Genomic DNA, 22,715 nt, shown 5'->3' with positions numbered 1-22,715 from the left:
CCTGGCTCTGCTCTATCGTTATTTCTATGGCAAGTGCTTGTCAGAGTTCCAACCTATGCTCCTCCTTTGTCAAACTGCCACAAATAACACACGACTATTAACAACCAATGTCAACAATTTCCCCCAGGCTCTATCTGTGCCTTCATTCTTTCATGTGTTAGGATAAAATTTTATTAGAATTTTTACTGATCGAGTCAAACGATCCTCAGGAATAAATCAAAGCACGAAACGATTTTATTTGTACTTTAGCTAATATGTACAATAATATATATATATATATACACTTGATGCAAATTTTATTTTATTCAAATTAAAACAACGTTTCTATATTGAACTCTCATTCTTGACGTTATTCTCGCGTTACCTGCTCACAGTTCAAGCAATTCAAAATACAACCGCCAGATACAACGCTCGGCTCTATACAGACTTCTTTCTCCAAATTTACAACACGACAAGGAAGAAGAAAAAGAAAAAAAATAAGCAAAGAACACACTGAAGATGAAGTCTACCTTCAAAATATATTTGTGATAAATTCAAACAAGTTAAATACTTGTTTATTTTTCTAATATTACGTTGTCATTTGGTTTCAAGCGCACTTGATGCGTATCTTATTTTATTCAAGTTAAAACAACGTTTCTGTATTGGACTCTCATTCTTGATATATATATATATATATATATATATATATATATATATATATATATATATATGATTAATTTTATTTATATTTTCCCCGAGTAGCGTATCGCCACCGTTGAGATTAGGTAAGCATTCATGCTTTTTATTCATTCATTTTTTCACTAATTCTTTATTTAATTCATTCATTTTTTAAAATAATTTTTCTTTCGTTTGTTTTCTCTTTCATTTTTTCCTTTTTTTAAATGAATCTCTTTCGTTCGTTTGTTTTACAATTATTCTTTTTTTATTATTTAATTGAAATTCATTGAGATGAGCATTATTTATTAATTTGATTTATTGCGGACTATTATCCTCATCTTAGTTGGCCGAACGTCATGGAACAACTAAAAAAAGATGAGAATAATTGTTCACAATAAATAAAATTATTCTTTTTTTTATTCATTCGCCACCTTTTTTGCATATAATTTCTTTCATTCATTTCTTTTGTTTTTCTTGTTTTCCCCCCTACGTTTTTACATTCATTCGTTCGTTTCAGCCATTCTTTAATTTTTATTTCGTTCATTCTTAATTTTCTCTTAATTACTTCGTTCGGTTTTTTATTCATTCGTTTGTTTTTTATTCATTCGTTCGTTTTTTTTTATTCATTCTTTTTTTTTATTAATTCGTTCATCTTTTTTTTATTCATTCGTTCAGTTTTATTCATTCGTTCGTTTTTTTTATTCATTCGTTCGTTTTTTATTCATTCGTTCGTTTTTTATTCATTCGTTCGCTTTTTATTCTTTCTTTCGATTTTTTATTCATTCGTTCTATTTTTATTCATTCGTTCGTTTTTTATTCATTCGTTCGTTTTTTATTCATTCATTCGTTTTTTATTCATTCGTTCGCTTTTTATTCTTTCTTTCGATTTTTTATTCATTCGTTCTATTTTTATTCATTCGTTCTATTTTTATTCATTCGTTCGTTTTTTATTCATTCATTCGTTTTTTATTCATTCGTTCGCTTTTTATTCATTCTTTCGATTTTTTATTCATTCGTTCGTTTTTTGTTCATTCATCGTTTTTTATTCATTCATTCGTTTTTTATACATTCATCGTTTTTTATTCATTCATCGTTTTTTATTCATTCATTCGTTTTTTATTCATTCGTTCGCTTTTTATTCATTCTTTCGATTTTTTATTCATTCGTTCGTTTTTTGTTCATTCATCGTTTTTTATTCATTCATTCGTTTTTTATACATTCATCGTTTTTTATTCATTTATTCGTTTTTTATACATTCATCGTTTTTTATTCATTCATTCGTTTTTTATTCATTCGTTCGTTTTTTATTCATTTGTTCGTTTTTATTCATTCGTTCTTTTTTTATTCATTCGTTCGTTTTTATTCATTCCTTCGTTTTTATTCATTCATTCGTTTTTTATTCATTCATCGTTTTTTATTAATTCATTCGTTTTTTATTCATTCATCGTTTTTTATTCATTCATTCGTTTTTTATTCATTCATTCGTTTTTTATTCATTCATCGTTTTTTATTCATTCATTCGTTTTTTATTCATTCATCGTTTTTTATTCATTCATTCGTTTTTTATTCATTCATTCGTTTTTTTTTCATTCATCGTTTTTTATTCATTCATTCGTTTTTTAATACATTCGTTCGTTTTTTATTCATTCGTTCGTTTTTTATTCATTCGTTCGTTTTTTTATTCATTTGTTCGTTTTTATTCATTCGTTCTTTTTTTATTCATTCGTTCGTTTTTATTCATTCCTTCGTTTTTATTCATTCATTCGTTTTTTATTCATTCGTCCGTTCTTTTATTCATTCATTCGTTTTTTATTCATTCGTTCGCTTTTTTATTCATTCTTTCGATTTTTTATTCTTTCGTTCGTTTTTATTAATTCATTTGTATTTTTATTCATTCATTGTTTTTTTTATTCATTCGTTAGTTTTTATTCATTCATTTTATTTTTATTCATTTATTCGTTTTTTTATTCATTCGTTCGTTTTTATTAATTCATTCGTTTTTTATTCATTTGTTCGTTTTTTATTCATTTGTTTTTATTAGTTCGTTCGTTTTTATTCATTCGTTCGTTTTTCATTCGTTCGTTTTTCATTCGTTCGTTTTTCATTCGTTCGTTCGTTTTTTATTCATTCGTTCGTTTTTTATTCATTCGTTCGTTTTTTATTCATTCGTTCGTTTTTTATTCGTTCGTTCGTTTTTTTTGTTCATTCGGTCGATTTATATTCATTCATTCGTTTGTTATTCATTCGCTCGTTTTTTATTCATTCGTTCGTATTTTTAATTCATTCGTTCGATTTTTTATTCATTCGTTCGTTTTTTTATTCATTCGTTCGATTTTTTATTCATTCGTTCGTTTTTTTATTCATTCGTTCGTTTTCTATTCATTCGTTCGGTTAATAAAATACTTTTTATACTTTCTAATATATGATGCATTTTTATTGTCATAGAAGATCGTATTTCTTGTTGAGGATTCGGCTTTCTTGTTTTTCCTGTGTACTTCTACCGATACCATGTTTTAAACATACATTCCATGCCGAGTTGGCACTTTTAATATAGACGAAACAAGTGCAAAAGGTATTCATGTTATGTGTTAGTTTTTTTTATTGTCAAACACAAGTTCTGTATTTTGTTAACAGAAGAATAGAACCGAATAATGATTGCCAGGTGCCTAGGAGAATAATATATTCCCAACACGTGTGCGGCGAAAATGAACCACGAGATATAAAATATTCAAAGCCTAGTGTATACAAAAATAAACTATTATACAATGTATTTTTTTTAAATATATATTACAAAACAGAAGAGTAAATAATGTATTTGAAAAGTTATGAATCGCAACAAAGATTAATAAAACACCGAATAATAGAAAAATATAATATGTAATGAAAATAATGAATAATGTAATTCATTAACGCGTTTCGATGTCTGTAAAATTGTTTCGAGAACGAGTTTTAAATTTATAAAATATTTTCCTTCTTTAAAAGGAAAAAAAAAACTTTCGACGGATAAGTTCATGGTCCTGTATTTTATCTCACATGGCAAATTATATTGCAGGAGCAGATTTAATCAAACAATTCCATTTAATATTCTTCGATATATTTTTTTTTTTTGCTTTCTTTTTTCTCTTTTGAGATTTCTTTTTTCAATACTTACCTTTTCTTCTTCTTTCGTTCGTAAGTTTTGGTTAAATGATTTTATTCATTTTTCTATTTTATTTTTCTTTTTCGTTTATTCTGATTTTTTTCTTTTCTTTTTCTCACTCATTCTTTCATTCTTTAAATCTTATTTTCTTTCGTTATTTTGTTCATTAGTTGTTGTTTTTTTTTCATAATTCTTTATGACCTGTGTTGTTTTCATTCATGCTTTTTATTCATTCATTTTTTTCACTAATTCTTTATTTAATTCATTCATTTTTTAAAGTAATTTTTCTTTCGTTTGTTTTCTCTTTCATTTTTTCCTTTTCTAAATTAATCTCATTCGTTCGTTTGTTTTTCAATTATTCTTTTTTTATTATTATTTAATTGGAATTCATTGAGATGAGCATTATTTATTAATTTGATTTATTGCGGACACTTATCCCCATCTTAGTTGGCCGAAACGTCATGGAACAACTAAAAAAAGATGAGAATAATTGTTCGCAATAAATAAAATTATTCTTTTTTTTATTCATTCGTCACCTTTTTTGCATATAATTTCTTTCATTCATTTCTTTTTTTCTTGTTTTTCCCCCTACGTTTTTACATTCATTCGTTCGTTTCAGCCATTCTTTAATTTTTATTTCGTTCATTCTTAATTTTTCTCTTAATTACTTCGTTCGTTTTTTATTCATTTGTTCGTTTTTTTTATTCATTCGTTCGTTTTTTTATTCATTCGTTCATTTTTTTATTCAGTCGTTCATTTTTTTATTCATTCGTTCGTTTTTATTCATTCGTTCATTTTTTTATTCATTCGTTCATCTATTTATTCATTCGTTCGTTTTTTATTCATTCGTTCGTTCTTTTATTCATTCGTTCGTTTTTTATTCATTCGTTCGATTTTTATTCATTCGTTCGTTCTTTTATTCATTCGTTCGTTTTTTATTCATTCGTTCGTTTTTTATTCATTCGTTCGTTCTTTTATTCATTCGTTCGTTTTTTATTCATTCGTTAGTTCTTTTATTCATTCGTTCGTTTTTTATTCATTCGTTCGATTTTTATTCATTCGTTCGTTCTTTTATTCATTCGTTCGTTTTTTATTCATTCGTTCGTTTTTTATTCATTCGTTCGTTCTTTTATTCATTCGTTCGTTTTTTATTCATTCGTTCGTTTTTTATTCATTCGTTCGTTTTTTATTCATTCGTTCGTTCTTTTATTCATTCGTTCGTTTTTTATTCATTCGTTCGTTTTTTATTCATTCGTTCGTTCTTTTATTCATTCGTTCGTTTTTTATTCATTCGTTCATCTTTTTATTCATTCGTTCGTCTTTTATTCATTCGTTCGTTTTTTATTTGTTCTTTCGGTAATACTATCTTTCATTCGTTATTTTATAAATTAATTTCCTTTGTGTTTCCTATTAATAATAAATTGTTATACATAGATTTAAATAACATTAAGTTTTCTTAACTTGTTCTATAGTGCCATGTTAAATCTTTAAATACTTTAAACTATTCCCACTTTGTTCTTCACTAGAAAAGAAAACTCATTATATTCGTTGCAGATGTTCGTTTAATAATCATCCAAGCAAACGATTATTTCAGATCCTGATACATACGTATATATATATACATACATATATATACGTATATATATATACATATATATACATACTATATATATATATATATATCAAATATATATATAAATAATAAATATATATATTATATATTATATGTATGTATATTTAATATATATATTTATATACTTAATATATATATATTTATATATATAATAAATATATATTATATTATATGCTATATGTATATATATATATATATGTATATATATAATAAATTTATATATATATGCATTACATATATCTATATGTGTCTATGTGCGCGCGCACACACACACACACATATATACATATATATATATGTATATGTATAGCTCAATTTTTTTATTTCTTCCTTTCATAAGTTATTAAATTCATTCCACATTTCTTTCTATTTTATTTTATAGGCGTTTCTTCATTTTTGTTTAGTTTCTTTTATGGTACTTGTTTATATATCTCTACATCATTTTCACGCATTCATTTTTCTTAAATAATGTCTTTATTCTCTTCAATCTTTCTTCCAAGAAATTATACATGATCTATCGCCTTATATATTCCTTTTAATCTTTCTTTCGTTCATTTATTTCTTCATTCTGTGTTTTTCTATTTCTTTTATATTTTAGTTATTCTACTTTTTCTGTTGTTCGATTTATAACTATAAGTCCTCCTTTATATAATTATAATTATGTTTAAATAATCATTTCTTGTGATGTATTTTATCGATTTCATGTTGTTTTTTCTTTGCTTCTATTTTCATCCGTTCTTTATTCTTTCGTTCATTTTTTTATTTTCATTCACGCATTCTTTTCCTCTTTCATTTATTCTATCAACCTTTTTTTATTCCTTCCATTTCTTTTTTGTAGCTTTTTTTTTTTTTTTTTTTTTTTTATTCGTACCTTTATGTACTTATGTTTTTAATTAAATAGTCATTATTTTCCGATGTAATTTGTATGACATTTTTCTTCATTTTATTTTTCTTGTTTACTTTTTCTTCTTTTTCTTCTCTCTTCTCTTCTTTCTTCTTTTTTCTTCTCTTCTTTTACTTGTTTTTCATTTTTCTCTTTCTTTTTTTAATTTCAACTTTTCCGCCATTTTCCCACGCTTTTAATTTGCATTTTCCATTGTTATTTTCTCTGGTGTTTGAGAGCCTCTAACCACTTCTCTATATATCCACGATTCCAGTTAAAACTTTGTTGTTTGTGGATCTTCAGAGGAATTGAGACCCGAATCAACTGAAAGATTCTTATCATTAATAACATATTTTTCAAATGATTCCTCTTCCGGAAGGATCCAGTTTTGGTTGTCATCATAGATTTCATCATCTTCCGGTTCATTCCAAATAGGTATCTTCATTAGGAAACCTGAAATGAATTAAATTCTATTAAATAATGTGGGGTTTATTTGCGTTTTCTGTTTTACAACAGATTACTTTATTTTCTACAATTATTTGATTTAGGTTTCTAATTAATATATTAATATTAATAAATAAGTATATATTTATTAATATATATATATATATTAATATATATATATATATTAATATATACATATTAATTTATGTATCTATATATATTAATATATATATATTAATATGTATATATATATAATATATTAATATGTATATATATATATATATATATTAATATGTATATATATATATTAATATATATATTAATGCGATAGCGTGTGTGTTATTTTTTGTGGCACGATTACATCTTTTTTTTCTTCTGAGTGACTGTCGTTTAATTGTTATGACGTTCCATTTCTTGTAATAAATAATTTTACTAAGAATTATTCTTAAGTTTTTGTTTCCGTTTCGATTATAGCTGAAGGAAATATATATATATATAATTTCCTTCATACGTTTTGGTGTCGTTTTCGATTCAGTCTCATGCACCCAAGTCATATATTTCTAGCCGCACTGATGAGCCGTGAAACAGCGAAATAGTACTGTATGTGGATGACTATAATGCTCCCTATCTTGGGTTGAGCATACTGGGAAGTGATATACAAACTGCCATTAGCGTATTAAGCGATGCTCTTTGTGCAAACAAATCGAGCGGAGGCATTTGGACGATGTCAAAACATCGTTAAATTCATTCCCCTCACACCAGTAGCCGTATACCATAATAGTGAGAAGCCTCGACTGTCATTTAGGCGATCGGGTTTCGATCCTGGCTTGAGGTAGTTTCCTGTCTAGCCGCACTGATGAGCTGTGAAACAGCGAAACATTAATGTATGTGATGACTATATTAATATATATATATTAACATATATAAATATTCATATATATATATATATAGTTTCTTTTTAAACAATTATATTTATTTTATATTTTATTAATTTTATTAATTAATTTTAATTATAGCAATTATATTTATTTTATATTTTATTAATTAACTTTTATCATCTACAATTCACTGTTCATTTTCGATTTGTAGATTAAAAAAGTGTGGATCCGAATTTGTCGCTTTTATTCTTGCTTATTTCTGGGATACTTAAAACCTTATTGATCCAACTTATGCATTAGTGTAGGGACGATTGATCAGAATTCAGAATCGGTAAAATCGAAACTTTTTGGGGTACTAGAATCGATATCGACATCCGGAAAATTTGTGTCAATTTTTTCAATGACCAAAACGATTCATCTAATTACTTTTTTTGTTTGATTTTGTTTAAAAGAAAATCTTCCACTACTGACATTAATAATAACACAATACGTATTTATTGATGGTGAACTATCAGTAAAATTAAAAGCTATAGATCAACTCCACTATAAGTGTGTTTTACGTTTTAGAAAATATATGCAAATTTAACATGTTTTTACAGTAAATGAGGAAAATAAAGTTGACTATTTAGACATTTATAAATGGTCTCAGAATCAGCAATTTGGTACAGAATCGGTAATTGTATCGGAACCAGGAAAATATTGGAATCGTTCCATCATTATTATGTATATTTCGAATTTGCGTAGTAATATTAAAGGCAAAATAAATTGGGCCTGCATTTTTTACCTAAATTGAAAAGAATTGCATGACCTTTAATTCAGGTGAGCAAATTGAATGTTTGTCGAAATAGCATTTATAACTTAGTGAAAAAAAAATGGAAATGTCAAAAACTAAAACATAAAATTAATTGTAAGTTTTTGCTAAATGTATAAGGGGAGATAATTTATACATTTTACCAAATGTATTCATTTTAGCAGCAGCAGACGTGTAAAGGGAGATAATTGTAAAATTAATTACCTCCCTGTCGTAAAGAAAGTATATTGAAATGCGTTTGTATAAAACAGATTAAAATTCATAAAAATATGAAAATCAAGTTTAAATTTAACAGAGACTAACGATTTTATTCAGAAAGTAAAAGTTAAGAATGAAGAGGGCGTGACAGAATATGACGTTAGAGGAAAACATATCATAACCAAATAATATAAATGAATTTAAAAACAATAACATTAAGATTTAACGTCTCACGAATTTTAGATTATTCGAAATACTTAAATTTTACGAAGAGATTTTACCTCTAAATATTATTATGAAAGACAATTTTAGACACTAAATCACTGTGTAGAAGTTGACATTTTATAAATTATACTAACAATAGTTTATACATGCTCCGGTACGTGAAAATAATAACTATTATTTTTTTTTGGGGGGGGGGGAGAGTATAAAATTTAAATATACAAACTGCATTTTTTCGAAATAAAGTGAATTAAAAATGAAAAAGACTGAAAAGGTAACCGGTTTTAAACTAACAGAGCTAAATTGAGGTTAGGATAACGGTTAAAGGAAAAAAAAAATGATGGGATGGAATTTGGAGGAGGAAAAGTCGAGGAGGGAAAGAATAAAATAGAAACCACGTAAGGTCCAAGGATATTTTTCTTTGTACATAAAACAAAAGTTCAATTCAATTTTTATTCATCTAATGATCAGCTAGTCCGAAGTCAGTAGACATGAATGTCTCTCTCTCTCTCTCTCTCTCTCTCTCTCTCTCTCTCTCTCTCTCTCTCTCTCTCTCTCTCTATCTCTCTATCTCTCTCTCTCTCTCCCTCTCTCTCTATATATATAATTTATACAAACATTAATTAATACCTATGTGCATACACGTTTCTGTAATCACCCGTTTAAGGGAAACTACGTCATCAGACCAAGTATTTCCCTCCAAATTCTTGGTCTGATGACGATTTCTCACTTAAACGGGTGATAACAGAAACGTGTATGCACATATGTAGCCATTAATGTTTTTAAAAATAGATTTAATATATTTGCTCTGTTAACTCATTTTTGGTAGACACATGTTGTTTCAGTAAGTGGATGTACTTCTAGGAAACAAAACTACACTGCCATAATATATATGTATATATATATATATATATATATATATATATATATATATATATTGTTTACTTGCCTCGCTACAAGGGCATAATTAGACATGAGGTCGGTTTTTAATATGGGGGGGGACCAGCTCTCTCAAAGGAAGCACTCTGATCAGTCACAAAAAATGTATCAATAATGAAGAATTTCTCATCCATTAGCCGAGACCAAAAAGTGTAGTACAGCATCTGAAGAGCAGATACTACACTTTGATCCTAGCCCGAAGGCCAAGAACTATATATATATATATATATATATATATATATATATATATATATATATATATATATATGTGTGTGTGTGTGTGTGTGTGTGTGTGTGTGTGTGTGTGTGTGTGTGTGTCATATATATTTGTGTGTGTGTATATATATATATATATATATATATATATATATGTGTGTGTGTGTGTGTGTGTGTGTGTGTGTGTGTGTGTGTGGTAAACGTCCTCGGTTTGTATATACCAATCGTAATGGATTAAAAAGTCTTTGTCATAAATAAAGTTTTTTTTATAATATTTGTATATATACATTTTGTAAGGGTTTTAAAAAAGTTCAAGCTCAATGAATGCCTTTTTATTGTGTTCCAGAGCATACATAATGTAATATAATAATTCCCCAAGTTCCAAATATGAGGTTTTATTCCAGATAGTCATTTATTACTCTTCAAAATGTATCAATTACAATATTTTTTCGTATTGCTACTAACAAATCTGCAAAATTATGTTATTGCTGCATATTTAGTCACTTACTCATCAGATGTTTACCTTAAAAAATCTTATAAACCCCTATCTTTCATGTAACTGACACGCTTTGCCGTTCCTTTTCGTTTCAAAATGACAGCAGTAATAGATGCATGGGAAGAATGGTAGCTTTCCAGTCATATACAATGCTGACTGGTCTGTAAAACTTTCTGCATGCAAGATATGACGCGATTAAACTATACGAATTCTTACCCGTAAAAACTCCGCTGAGTATAGCAAAGACAATCGTTATAGCCAATGCAGCTATCTGGTAGGCACCCTGTTCAAATCCACTGCGATTATGCGTGCCGTTATTACGCGCGGGGTAGAATGTATCGATTCTGTAAATAAAGAAACATAAATAAGCAGTTATTTATAGTAATATCGTCTCACACAGACATATAACAGCGATCGTAGTGTCATACAGCGACTAGTACTATTAAATTGTGTTTTAAAATACTTCGTGGTGTAACGCACGAGATAACAGTTCAGAGTTAAGAATAATTACCGGGTACGCAATTATTATTATTATTATGTTTCTGGATTTTTGAGATGAGTATTGGCTATTCATTAGACTACTGTTCTCATCTTGAGTGGAATTTTAACAACGTTTTGGTCGATGTAACCTCCGGACCCCTGGCGCTGTGGTTAGAATACTTGGAAAAATTAATTATACAAGTGATATAAAAGTTATTTAGAGTAAAAGTGTAATAAAAATTATTTAGCGCAATACAAATTGTTTTGGGTAAAAATAGTAATAGCAATCATTTAGTTTTAAAAGTGTCATACAAATTATTTTGCGTAATATTGTAATAAAAATTATTTAGTTTAAAAGTTGTTATACAAATTATTTAGTGTAAAATGTGTAATAAAAATTAAAAGTTGTTATACAAATTATTTAGTGTAAAAAGTGTAATACAAATTATTTAGTGTGTAAAGTGCAATATTAATTATTTAGTGTAAAATGTGTAATGCGAAGTATTTAGAGAAATAAGGCTAATACAAATTATTTAGTGTAAAAACCGTAATACAAATTATTTAGTGTATAAAGTGTAATTCAAATTATTTAGTGCATAAAGTGCAATACAAATTATTTAGTGTAAAAGCGTAATACAAATTGTTTAGTGTAAAAAGTGCAATACAAATTAATTAGTGTAAGACAAATTATTTCTGTAAAAAGTTTAATACAGATAATTTAGTGTAAAAAGTTTAATACAAAATTATTTAGTGTATAAAGTGTAATACAAATTATTTAGTGAATAATGTGTGAAGTGTAATACAATTTTTTAGTGTAGAAAGTTTAATACAACTTATTTAGTTTAAAATATGTAAATAAAATTATTTAGTGTATAAGGTGTAATACAAATTATGTAATGTAAAAAGTGTAATACAAATTATTTAGTTTTAAAAGAGTAATAACATTTTTTAGTGTTATACAAACTGTTTACTGCAAAAATTGTAATACAAATTATTTGGTGTAAAAAGTGTAATACAAGTTATTTAGTGTGAAAAATGTAATACAAATTATTTAGTGTGAAAAGTGTAATAGAAATGTCTTAGTGTAAAAAGTGTAATACAAATTATTTAGTGTAAAAAGTGTAATAGAAATGTCTTAGTGTAAAAAGTGTAATAAAAATTATTTAGTTTAAAAAGTATAATACAAATTATTTAATGTAAAAAGCATAATAACAAATTATTTAGTGTAAAATTATTTAATGTAAAATGTAAAATTATTTAGTGTAAAATTATTTAATATAAAATTATTAGTGTAAAATTATTAATGTAAAATTATTTAATGTAAAATTATTTAATATAAAATTATTTAATGTAAAATCATTAGTGTAAATTATTTTATGTAAAATTATTAGTATAAAATTATTAGTGTAAAATTAGTGTAAAATTATTAGTGTAAAATGATTTAATATAAAAAGCATAATAACAAATTATTTAGTGTAAAAAGTGTAATTCAAGCTTTTTAGTGTAAAATGTGTACTACAAATTATTTTGTGTATAAAATATAATACAAATTATTTAATTGAAAAAGTGTAATACAAATTATTTAGTGTAAACGTGTTATACAAATTATTTAGTGTTAATGTGTAATACAAATTATTTAGTGTATAAAGTACAATAAAATTATTTAGTGTATAAAGTGTAATAAAAATAATGTAGTGTATAAACTCTAATACAAATTATTTAGTTTTAAAAGTGTAATACAAATTATTCACTTTAAAAAATGTAATACAAATTATTTAGTTTAAAAAGTGTAATACAAATTATTATGTGTAAAAAGTGTAACTAATGACATTGAAATGGACAGAGAATTGAAAGGGATATTGAGTATGAAGAATGTCACGATAATACCAATAATAGTAGGAGCACTAGGAACAGTTCCGAACATTTTCGAAAAAGGAATGTGAGAAATGTAAATAAGGGGAAATGGTGGAGAAGATACAGCAGATAACAAGAATGAAAACAGTTGAAATATGAATTGAATGCAGAGACCAATACACTTTAGCCACAAACTCCAACCAGACATATAGAAACTGTAACAGAAATAAAACAAAAAACAACAAAAAAAAACAAAAGAAAAAAAAGCACCACATGGAATCAAGACAACTGCGGCTAATACTTGTTAAACCACCTTCTACCAAGAATGCAATGTATGCATGAAGTGGCAGCATAGCAAATAGTTATGAAGGGCCAAAGGGGATGGAAAGAGCCAGGAGTGAAAGCAATAACTAGATCTTCACTGAATGAATGCGAAAAAAACCCGAGACATTGGGAATGTTTCTTATCGCCCAAATTCAAGTGAAAGCCAATGGTAGTGGCTAGCAAAAATCTGTGGTAAACTGCCGTTGCGATAACGAAAATTCATTTGAAAACTTTATCGAAAGAGCTGGAGATTACTTGAAATCTGGGAGACTTGTTAATTAGACTCAAGGAAACACCACGAGTGGTTGACAGAGAAATACTTGATGATGTCCTGTGTTAGAATTCCCAGTGAGTACAATAATAATATCCGAATAAGTAGCAATGATTAAGATGGAAATAACGAAAGTAAAAACGGATAAAAATGAAAACCTAAGCTATAAAGTGATTAAATAGGCACTATTGAAAATCCAAGTAATAATTTGTGCTGAGACGATTAATTGGAATCGGGAATCAGAAAACTCGAAACCTTTTGGGGTATCATACTGGGTCTGCAATATTTGAACTAAATTTTCGATTCCCAAAACGATTGTTTTAATTTTTAAAACCTTTATTTCCCATTGCTGGTATTAATTATAAAATGCTAAAAATTTGTTGATATCAAACTACTAGTAAATCTAAAGTTTTAACTCATAATAACAGATTTATGTAAAACATGTCTATATTGATGTTTAAAAATGGTCTAATCGAAATGACACAGGCAAAAATGACACGAGTGGATAAATAGAAAAGAATCGTCCAAGTGAAAAAATATAGGGCAAACCCTCACGATGATTTCAGCAGAATCTTTGATACAATAAATAAAAGGAAAATGCTCCACACTCTAAAATTAAGAATTAACTTTTTTAGACGATTTTAGAATCGGAATCAGTAGTTGTCCGGTAATATAAAGGACATCTGTTCTTGCCTTATATTAAAACGCGAATTTTTGCCGCACCCTGAAATGAATAAGTATTTAACGAAAACAGGATGATATATTGTGGCAATAGTCGTTTAATGATATTTTTATTCAATGTTTCTTCATACTATTTCATTAAATTCAGCGATTCTAATGAAAACATGGTTGAAAACAGGATTCAAATAATACTGCAGATATTTTCAAATTAATACATTGGAGTACATGAGATTTTTTTTACTATTGATAATTATGCTTGTTTTCTTTTCTTTTTTTTTACATGAGTTCACCACTTATTAAGGCCCAAAGTCCACTCGGGGATAAGGGTTATTGTGCGTACAGTAATCAATGGGATAGTGTAGCAATAGTATTGAAGAATGTATAAGGTGTCATTACTTGGGGGGGAGGTCATCAGGAATTTGTTTGTGTTGGACTTGAAAACATCCAGGTTGAAGTCGGGAGGGAAACAGGCAAGCGGAACAGAGTTCCACAGGCGTGCAGTTCTAAGAAAGAAGCTTTGTTCATGGAATCTACGTTTTGATTTAGGCACAGATAAAGAGTGGGGAAAATTATTGATGGTGGTTTCAGCTAGTCGGGTGTTTTTTGAAAAAGATTGGCGATGGGGGACCAGAGAATGGAGCTCAGACAAGCACTTGTCATGGAAATAACGATAGAACAGCGACAGGCTCGCTATGTCTCTTCTGTGGGAAAGAGGTTGCAGGGTAGAGAAAAGGGCATCCCCTACCAAGCCACAAAATCTATTTTGTACTCTGTCAAGGCAGGATAGGCTGTTTTTAGCAGCTCCCGACCAGATGTGGCTGCAGTACTCCATCTTTGGACGTACTTGGCTCTTATATAGATAGAGAATTGCATCATTAGTGAGATATCTTCTGGAGCGGTAGAAGGATCCCACCATTTTCCCAGTGACCTTGGCCACAGACTAATTGTACGTATTCCATTTAAGATCAGGAGTAAAGGTCAAACCCAGAAGCTTATCAAAACATGGGACCTCCCCTAGACGAGAGCCAACCATTTCAATTGATGCCAGATGGGAATCAGAGCGTTTATGATGCAGAGATAGGAGCTTGGTCTTAGATGCATTAAAGGTAACCAGCCACCTCTTTTCCCACTGTACCACGCGCTGAAGATCAGAGGAGAGAGAATCAGAGAGAAGATCATCATTTACGGCCTTTGATGTGTTGCCATAGATAGTCGTGTCATCAGCATAGATGTCAACGAAAGATTTTAGTATGTGTTTTGGGAGATATTCGTTGACATTGTTCTGTGTATTTTGTTATTTATTGGATCTCGTCTCAGTTTTGATATTCGATATATTCTTATTTGAGCATTTTTCGGGGGGGGGATATTATTGGTTAGAAAAAGACACCGTCAATATGATCAATAAAATAAACCCTTTCGTTACACTAAAATCAAAACGAAGATCCTTTTCATGATTTAACTTTTCCGAATTTCCAAAACAATAATGGACCTCTTTCTTGTTGACACGCACCAACACGCATCAATTTCAGACTGAAATCAAACGACCATAACACCGGGCGTATCCCTTTCTCTCTCGACGAAGGCCAACCCCTAAATTAATGGTTTAGAAAAGTTTGTATTTTGATTTAGTTTAAAAAATTATTTCTTATTTTTTTTCAGTTCTACAGTGTTTTTCAATGTCGAAATATTGGATATATTACCTATACACACGTTACTAGCATTATTTCTTAACATTCATAACTTTTCCATTTAACACACGAAAAGATCGGTTATTTTTGACAATCGTTGTTACAGCTCGACAATGAGGAAAACAATGTTTTAACTCACCGTAAAAGCTGATGGTGCTCTTGTGCTTAACGACACGAGTGTCCCAAATTCGAATACATTTCGTTCCACAAAAATTGCTTTCACTTCGGATGTTGGCAACCTTCACATACTCCCTCCTGCAACCCCCTCCGATAAGAATCCTGACTAAAGTTGGTCAAAATATGTAATTTATTTGTTTATTTCATTTAATGAAAAGATATTTTAACATCGGACTTGGTCTCAAAAATGTGGGGGGGGGTTATTATTAATAGTTGAAATGCTTTATATTCCGCTTTTAACCTAATAAGCATATTCGCTAAGGAAATATATTAAAGAATTTGCAAAAACAATAGTGTCAAAACGTGGAAAACTCGAAAAACAGAGTGATCAATGCATCAACAAATTTGAAGAAAACACCGGAAAGAGTTCCTATTTACAATGCCTTCCCACGGGACAGATTAAACACCAGGGTCGTTTTTTTTTTATGTGGAGAAAAGGAACAAAAAGAAAAATTGTCTCAGTCATGAAGGATTTCTGCTCCACGGACAGAGAACAAGAAATTGAAGTGCAGCATCTGAAGAACAGATTTGATCTTGACCCGAAGGCCAACATACTCGAACAATAAAATATATTCTTAAGAGAAAGTGGCCATGGTAGGCTAGACTATTTTTAGGGTTAGAAAAGATATTGGGTTTACAGCATATTTTTGAAGATACGAGAACAGCCTTAAATAATACAATACACCTTTTCCAGATAAGAGTGGTAGTTTTTTTTTTTCTTCATTTTATGCTGATGGTATTAACCATTAATTTAGGGTTCGGCCTTCGTCGAGAGAAAAAGGGATACGCCCGGTGTTATCGACGTTTGTTTTCAGTCTGTAATTCATGCGTGTGTGTGCGTTGTTGGCGCGAATTTAAAATAGGAGTTTGGTCACCTCTGTGAAAACATTACTTAGTAAGGTTAATTTGAAAATTTTAGAAAACTAAATATTGTCATAAAATATTTTCTCAAATGATTACAATCGGTTTTAGGCGTTCGGTGGAAGACTCCTTTTAACAGAATATTGTTTTTCTTCTCTTTATTTTGCTAATGGTATTAACCTCGAGGAAGTAAGTGAATCAAATATTTATTGAAATGAAAATAAAGGGAAAGATAAGTAAAATATGAAATGAATTTATAAAATTCCTATCAAAAATTGTAAACATAAATATTTTTAATTAGTTTTCTTTGGGTCATCTAATCAGATAGGCTGAGTAAAGAAAACGCGGTAAAAAAAAAGCGGAATTGACTTACGGGACTTCATACGTGTCATCCGTCGCAAAATAAGCAACCAATGCCGCTACAATTCCCGCAATAACACCAGGCATTCCATGCAGATTGTGAACTCCACAGGTGTCGTGAACTTTTAGAAACTTAGTCATCAACGGCTAAAAAGAAATGAAAAAACAACTATATAATCATACGTTAAGACATTTTATGCTCGTACGTACATTATACCTTACACACATTTAAAAAAATGAAATCATCCAATCAGCAAAGTGATAATCAATGACTAATCCGAAGTCGTATTTTTATATGGTAATACTTTACTAGTATATTGAGCATTTCTTTATCAAGATAAGAGTTAATAAAGCATATTGTTCTGGGGTAACTGACACCCCTATTCCTGTCTTCACATGGACTCTCCCATCGCTGTGAAAGGCAGCCATTTTGGACTCTCTAATCAGAGATTCCATGCCAGCCTAATCGTTGACATGACTTTACCGACTCTCCTGTTTGATATTGTGAACTCCTAAAATAAGGCCACAACACATATTCATAATTACTCATTTAAAAATACAATAGTAACAGGTCCTGAATATGACCTTAAACTAAATCGGGTGGTGAGGCCCCAGCTTGCGGGCTTTGGGGAGTGTGAATCTACCCTTTAATTGCCATTGCTCCCAGGTCAACTCTGACCCGGAGTGGTAGTACCTGTTAGGATCCCAACTATGGGTTAAATAGAAACCGACTTAAAAAAACAAAAACAAATATACTCTATTAAAAATTTGTTTTTCAGAATCACTGGATTCAGCATTAAATAACCTGAAAAGGGTTGATATGCCGCAAAACAAAACAACCAACCAACCAACAATAGTAATAAAATTAAGCTGATATATACATTTTCAGTGATAAAGCTTACTGATTTAGATAAAAAACTACTCTGTTACGAGGAACAAACTTTCTCTCTCTCTCTCTCTCTCTCTCTCTCTATATATATATATATATATATATATATATATATATATATACACATATACTCCTCTAAATTTTTTGTGTATTGATATTCATATTAAAAACCCCTTTCGCATCTATTTAAAAAAAAAAAACTTTCTTATATGTGGGTCGTGAAACTGCATTCATCTGCAAAAGATATAGCTAATTTGCATATACTTTTAAACGTTCATTTTAATTAATTCCCTAATAGTTTTTTCGGTTTTCTCATAGGATGATCATCTTCAGTAAACTAATACGTGTAATTATATTCATGCAGATATTCTACATGATTTATGCTTGTGTAATATTTGCGCAAAAAGGTTATAGTAAACACAAACATCTTTCTATATATATATATCTATGCATGCGTATATATATTTGTTTAAAACATTTTGCCTACCAAACTCCTTAGTCAGTTTCTTATCATTTCATGAAGTTCGAAGTTTCATAACAGATAGGCATCTAGGCTTTTGTTTACATGAAAATGTTGTAGTAGTAGTAGCAATAATATTTTAATTAGCGAAAAACATCGGCTTCTCTCTCACTCGCTCTCTCTTAAACAAACAAACAAGCAATAAAAAATGTAAAAAAATAAACAATGGAGAAAACAAATAACTGCTCAATTTCTGTCCCAAATATTTAAAATTACAAAATTTATAGCGCCCGGTGGCCGAGAGATGTGTGTTGTCATTTTTTTTTACGACGGAATAATTAAAATCTATTATTTCTTAACAACTTTTGCATTTAGCAGAAAGATAAAACCCTTAATTTTATAGAATTAAAAACAACTACAGCGGGGAGAACACGCTAATCGAATGCCACCTGGAGCGTTCGTAAATGTGTATTCCGGAATTAATGCATCATTCCAGAATTAAATTTCAACCAATAAAATTTGCTGGAAAGTGTGACACACAAAAGGACACAAACGCTATCATATTAATATATAGATAATCTGTGTGATTTCTTTTCCGTTATACTCCTAAACGGCTAAGCCGATTTCTTTGAAAGTTAAAACAAATGTACTTTGTGTGTCTGGGAGTGTTCTTAAATAGATTTTGTATCGGAATATTGCCGATAAGTATCAATAATCAATATATTATTATTATTATTATTATTATTATTATTATTATTATATTATTATTATTATTATTATTATTATTATTATTATTATTATTTTATAAAATTCAACAGTAGGTCTCTGCCGTGCAACGTAGACTACAATGTATTGTGGTCCAAGTCTTGGTTCACCGCGATAGATCTCCGACTAGAGCAGGCAATCAATCGATTTGATTTACAAAGGGTCGATTTCACAAATTTCAATTGCAATAAAGTATTGAAATTCGTTGAATCTCATTCAATCCCGGGCAAGGTCATATCTCTCTGCTAGGAAGGTATTGTACGTTAAAACATTTCATGTTCGTACGTACGTTATAACCTTTCAAATTAATTTAAATATAAAATCATCCGATCAGCTAATTGGTGAATTTTGATCAATCTGAGATCGTTAATGTAAATATTCCGACTTTGCACATTTTCAAATGATATGTCCCAAAATCGAATCACTACATTAAAGAAAAAAAGGTCTCAATTTTGCCCCTTACTTCTGGACGTTCCTATTTTGAAAATAAATAAGTAATTGTTATAATTCTTTTTCTATTCTATGCAAATGATTTAAATTTTAGTATGATATTATGGATTATAACGACTACCAGTTGTCAAAATTTCAGCCTTTCACAGTTGTTATTTCTAACAAATACTAGGTTTTAAAATTGTGTCCCTTAGTTTTGGACGCCACTATATATATATATATGTATGTATTTCACGAGGAGAGAAAGAAATTTGATAGAAAATACTTACAGTAATATATTTGAAGCCACCGACGGAAACAAATCCAACAAGACTACCGACTAACATGGCGACCCATGGGTCTGTCAAAGTATCTGCGCATGCTCCAACAGCCACACCTCCTGCAAGCGTTGAATTTTCGATGTGCACCTGGAAATATTTTGTAATGAGATGAAGACAGATGTAAAAATTGACCCGCTGATAACATTAATGCTATGTTTTTTTTTTCAACAACTGCATTTAATGGTTTAATAGAGTGAAAGAAATCTAATTTTTTGGATAATGCACTGAGCCTGAACAAAACTATTTTGACCAGGAAACAATATGTCAAAAATAATAAATGCTAAAGAGCTATAAATAGCGTCCATGGAGGAGGAGGAGGAGGAGGAGGAGGAGGAGGAGGAGGAGGAGGAGGAGAAGGAGGAGGAGGAGGAGAGGAAGAGGAATAATAATAATAATAATAATAATAACAAAAACAACAACAACAATAATAATAATAATAATAATAATAGTAACAAAAACAACAACAACAATAATAATAATAATAATAATAATAATAATAATAATAAATTCGCGATTCTGATTCTTTATAAATCTTTAAATCTATATAATTCTAAATCTCTATTGAACGTCCGCCCTTGTTTAAATCTTCTTTTCGACGATCAGGCAATTCCATCTTTTAAAAAGGGATCACAAGTGAATCTCTCTCTCTCTCTCTCTCTCTCTATATATATATATAGCTGTATATACATGCGTGTATATATTTATGTGTATGTGTATATATATGTGTATATATATGTATGTGTATATATTTACATATATATATACATTTACATATGCTATCTCTTTCATTTCCTAAAACAAAAAGAATTTTCACATTATTTTCCAACCATTGATATACAAGTTAGAAAAGCATTCCATCCAAGGCATGAAAATTGTTAAACAAAGTATTTTTACTATAGGCTTTAAAAATAAAGGTACAAGATTCAATTTGAAATTTATTTATCTTCAAAGTGCACTTTTATAAATTTTACAAAGTAAGGTATAAAAATTTAATTTAAATTGAATCAAACAATTACCTTGGACCCCCCAGAATATGTAAAAAAAATGTTAAAAGACGGCTTACCATGTCTAATTTTCCTTTCTTGTCAAACAGAGAGGACATAGTAAAGACTACCGTCGTGCATGTACACAGGGAAAGGAGAGTATTTAGGACGGCTCTTTGTTGGGCAACATGCGTTCCGGCTCCGGCACTGTTGAAACTCGGCCAGAATAGCCACAGAAAGAGGGTACCTAATTTGTAAAATTAAAAAAAATAAATAATAATAAAATAATAATAAAAAATAGTTAACGATTACGATGAACAGTCAATAATATTAATCAATAATCATTAGTAATAATAATAATAATAATAATAATAATAATAAATATTCATTAATAATAATGAGAATTGAATTCTTTAAAAATATTAAATTTTAACAACATTAATCAATAGTCAATCAAAATAATCAATGCTAAATAATAAGAAATAGTCAATAATAATAGCAATAATATTATCAATCAATAGTGAATAATTATAATCAATAACAATAATCAATAGTAAATATAATATCAATAAATAATAACAATAATAATAATCAATTAGAATAATTTATCAATACTACTACTACCACCACCACTCTTACTAAAACTACTACTACTAATGCTGCTACTACTACTACTAATACTACTAGTGCTGCGTGGTGGGGACAAGACATTCATGAACTATGACATAATGAGAATTCATTATTAAAGGAGGGGGTTCAGTTACCATTATGGAAGGAGGGTGTTTCATATAAAGTTCTTTTACAGTGATCATCACAAAAGCACACTACCTTTCGGTCGATGAAATAACGACGAAGACAAAGGTTCACAAAATACATGATGATATTTATTCTACCATCTGGCTGATATGATGATCAAGAATTCAATTGCTTTTCAGAGTTACATTTTCTTGTTTCCTTTTTTTGCGGTTTCAACTAACTCCACTGCTGCCTCTCCACTAACTCCCGAACTCGACTCTGTCCGAGCTCTACTTTGACTCTCTCAACTGACTCTGAATATATTTAAATTACCTTTCTTTGTGACGTCAAAACGTGCTTCAGCCATGTGAGAGTCCTCACGTGGATTCTACATATTACACATGTCTCAACACGCTTTTGCAACACAAAGAAATTTCCTAAATTGAATTGCTCGTTCTCTTAACTCTGAAATAATTTACATATTTAATTAGTTCTCAACACAATGGACACTTGCTCTACATTCCTAAAATCGTATGAAAATAGCAATATATATTCACTTTTAACTTTTGATTACTGGGTTCAATTCTAGCCTTTTCCTTTAATAAATATTATTTTCAAACGTATTTACGTCGTTCCCTTAATTACTGGGATCTGTCCTCCTCCATATATAACACTACTACTACTACTACTACTACTACTAATAATAATAATAATAATAATCTATTAAAATGAAAATCTGACAAATCATAGATTTCGCCGTCATAACGAATAAAGGGTCAGAATAATAAAGCTAGTTTAACAAATATATTTTTAATATCTAGACAAAATTGTAATCCCTGATATTTCTCAATTTTCCAACAGACATTGTAATCTCTCAAACAATATTCTAAAGATGTTTAAA

General features: G+C 29.0%; 1 protein-coding gene across 2 annotated transcripts in view; it reads right to left on the bottom strand.

Moving 5' to 3' along the window:
* Window positions 1-6,268: 6,268 nt before the first annotated feature.
* The window catches only part of LOC145278027 (ammonium transporter Rh type A-like), a 70,970-nt gene continuing 54,523 nt past the window's right edge, over window positions 6,269-22,715 (bottom strand). For both annotated transcript variants that reach the window (XM_080130238.1, XM_080130237.1), the window contains exons 6-10: window positions 21,160-21,326; window positions 20,046-20,183; window positions 17,226-17,359; window positions 10,733-10,860; window positions 6,269-6,765 (exon numbers count right to left, since the gene is read on the bottom strand). In XM_080130238.1, coding sequence (XP_079986364.1) covers window positions 6,587-6,765; window positions 10,733-10,860; window positions 17,226-17,359; window positions 20,046-20,183; window positions 21,160-21,326 — 746 coding nt within the window. In that variant the 3' untranslated portion in view covers window positions 6,269-6,586. The remainder of the gene's footprint in view (window positions 6,766-10,732; window positions 10,861-17,225; window positions 17,360-20,045; window positions 20,184-21,159; window positions 21,327-22,715) is intronic.

The sequence above is a fragment of the Euprymna scolopes genome, chromosome 6 (genome assembly GCF_053919585.1).
Source record: "Euprymna scolopes isolate OS-2025 chromosome 6, ASM5391958v1, whole genome shotgun sequence".
Lineage (NCBI taxonomy): Eukaryota > Metazoa > Mollusca > Cephalopoda > Sepiida > Sepiolidae > Euprymna > Euprymna scolopes.
Note: the sequence above shows the minus strand (reverse complement) of the source record. Positions and strands in the feature narration are given on the sequence as shown.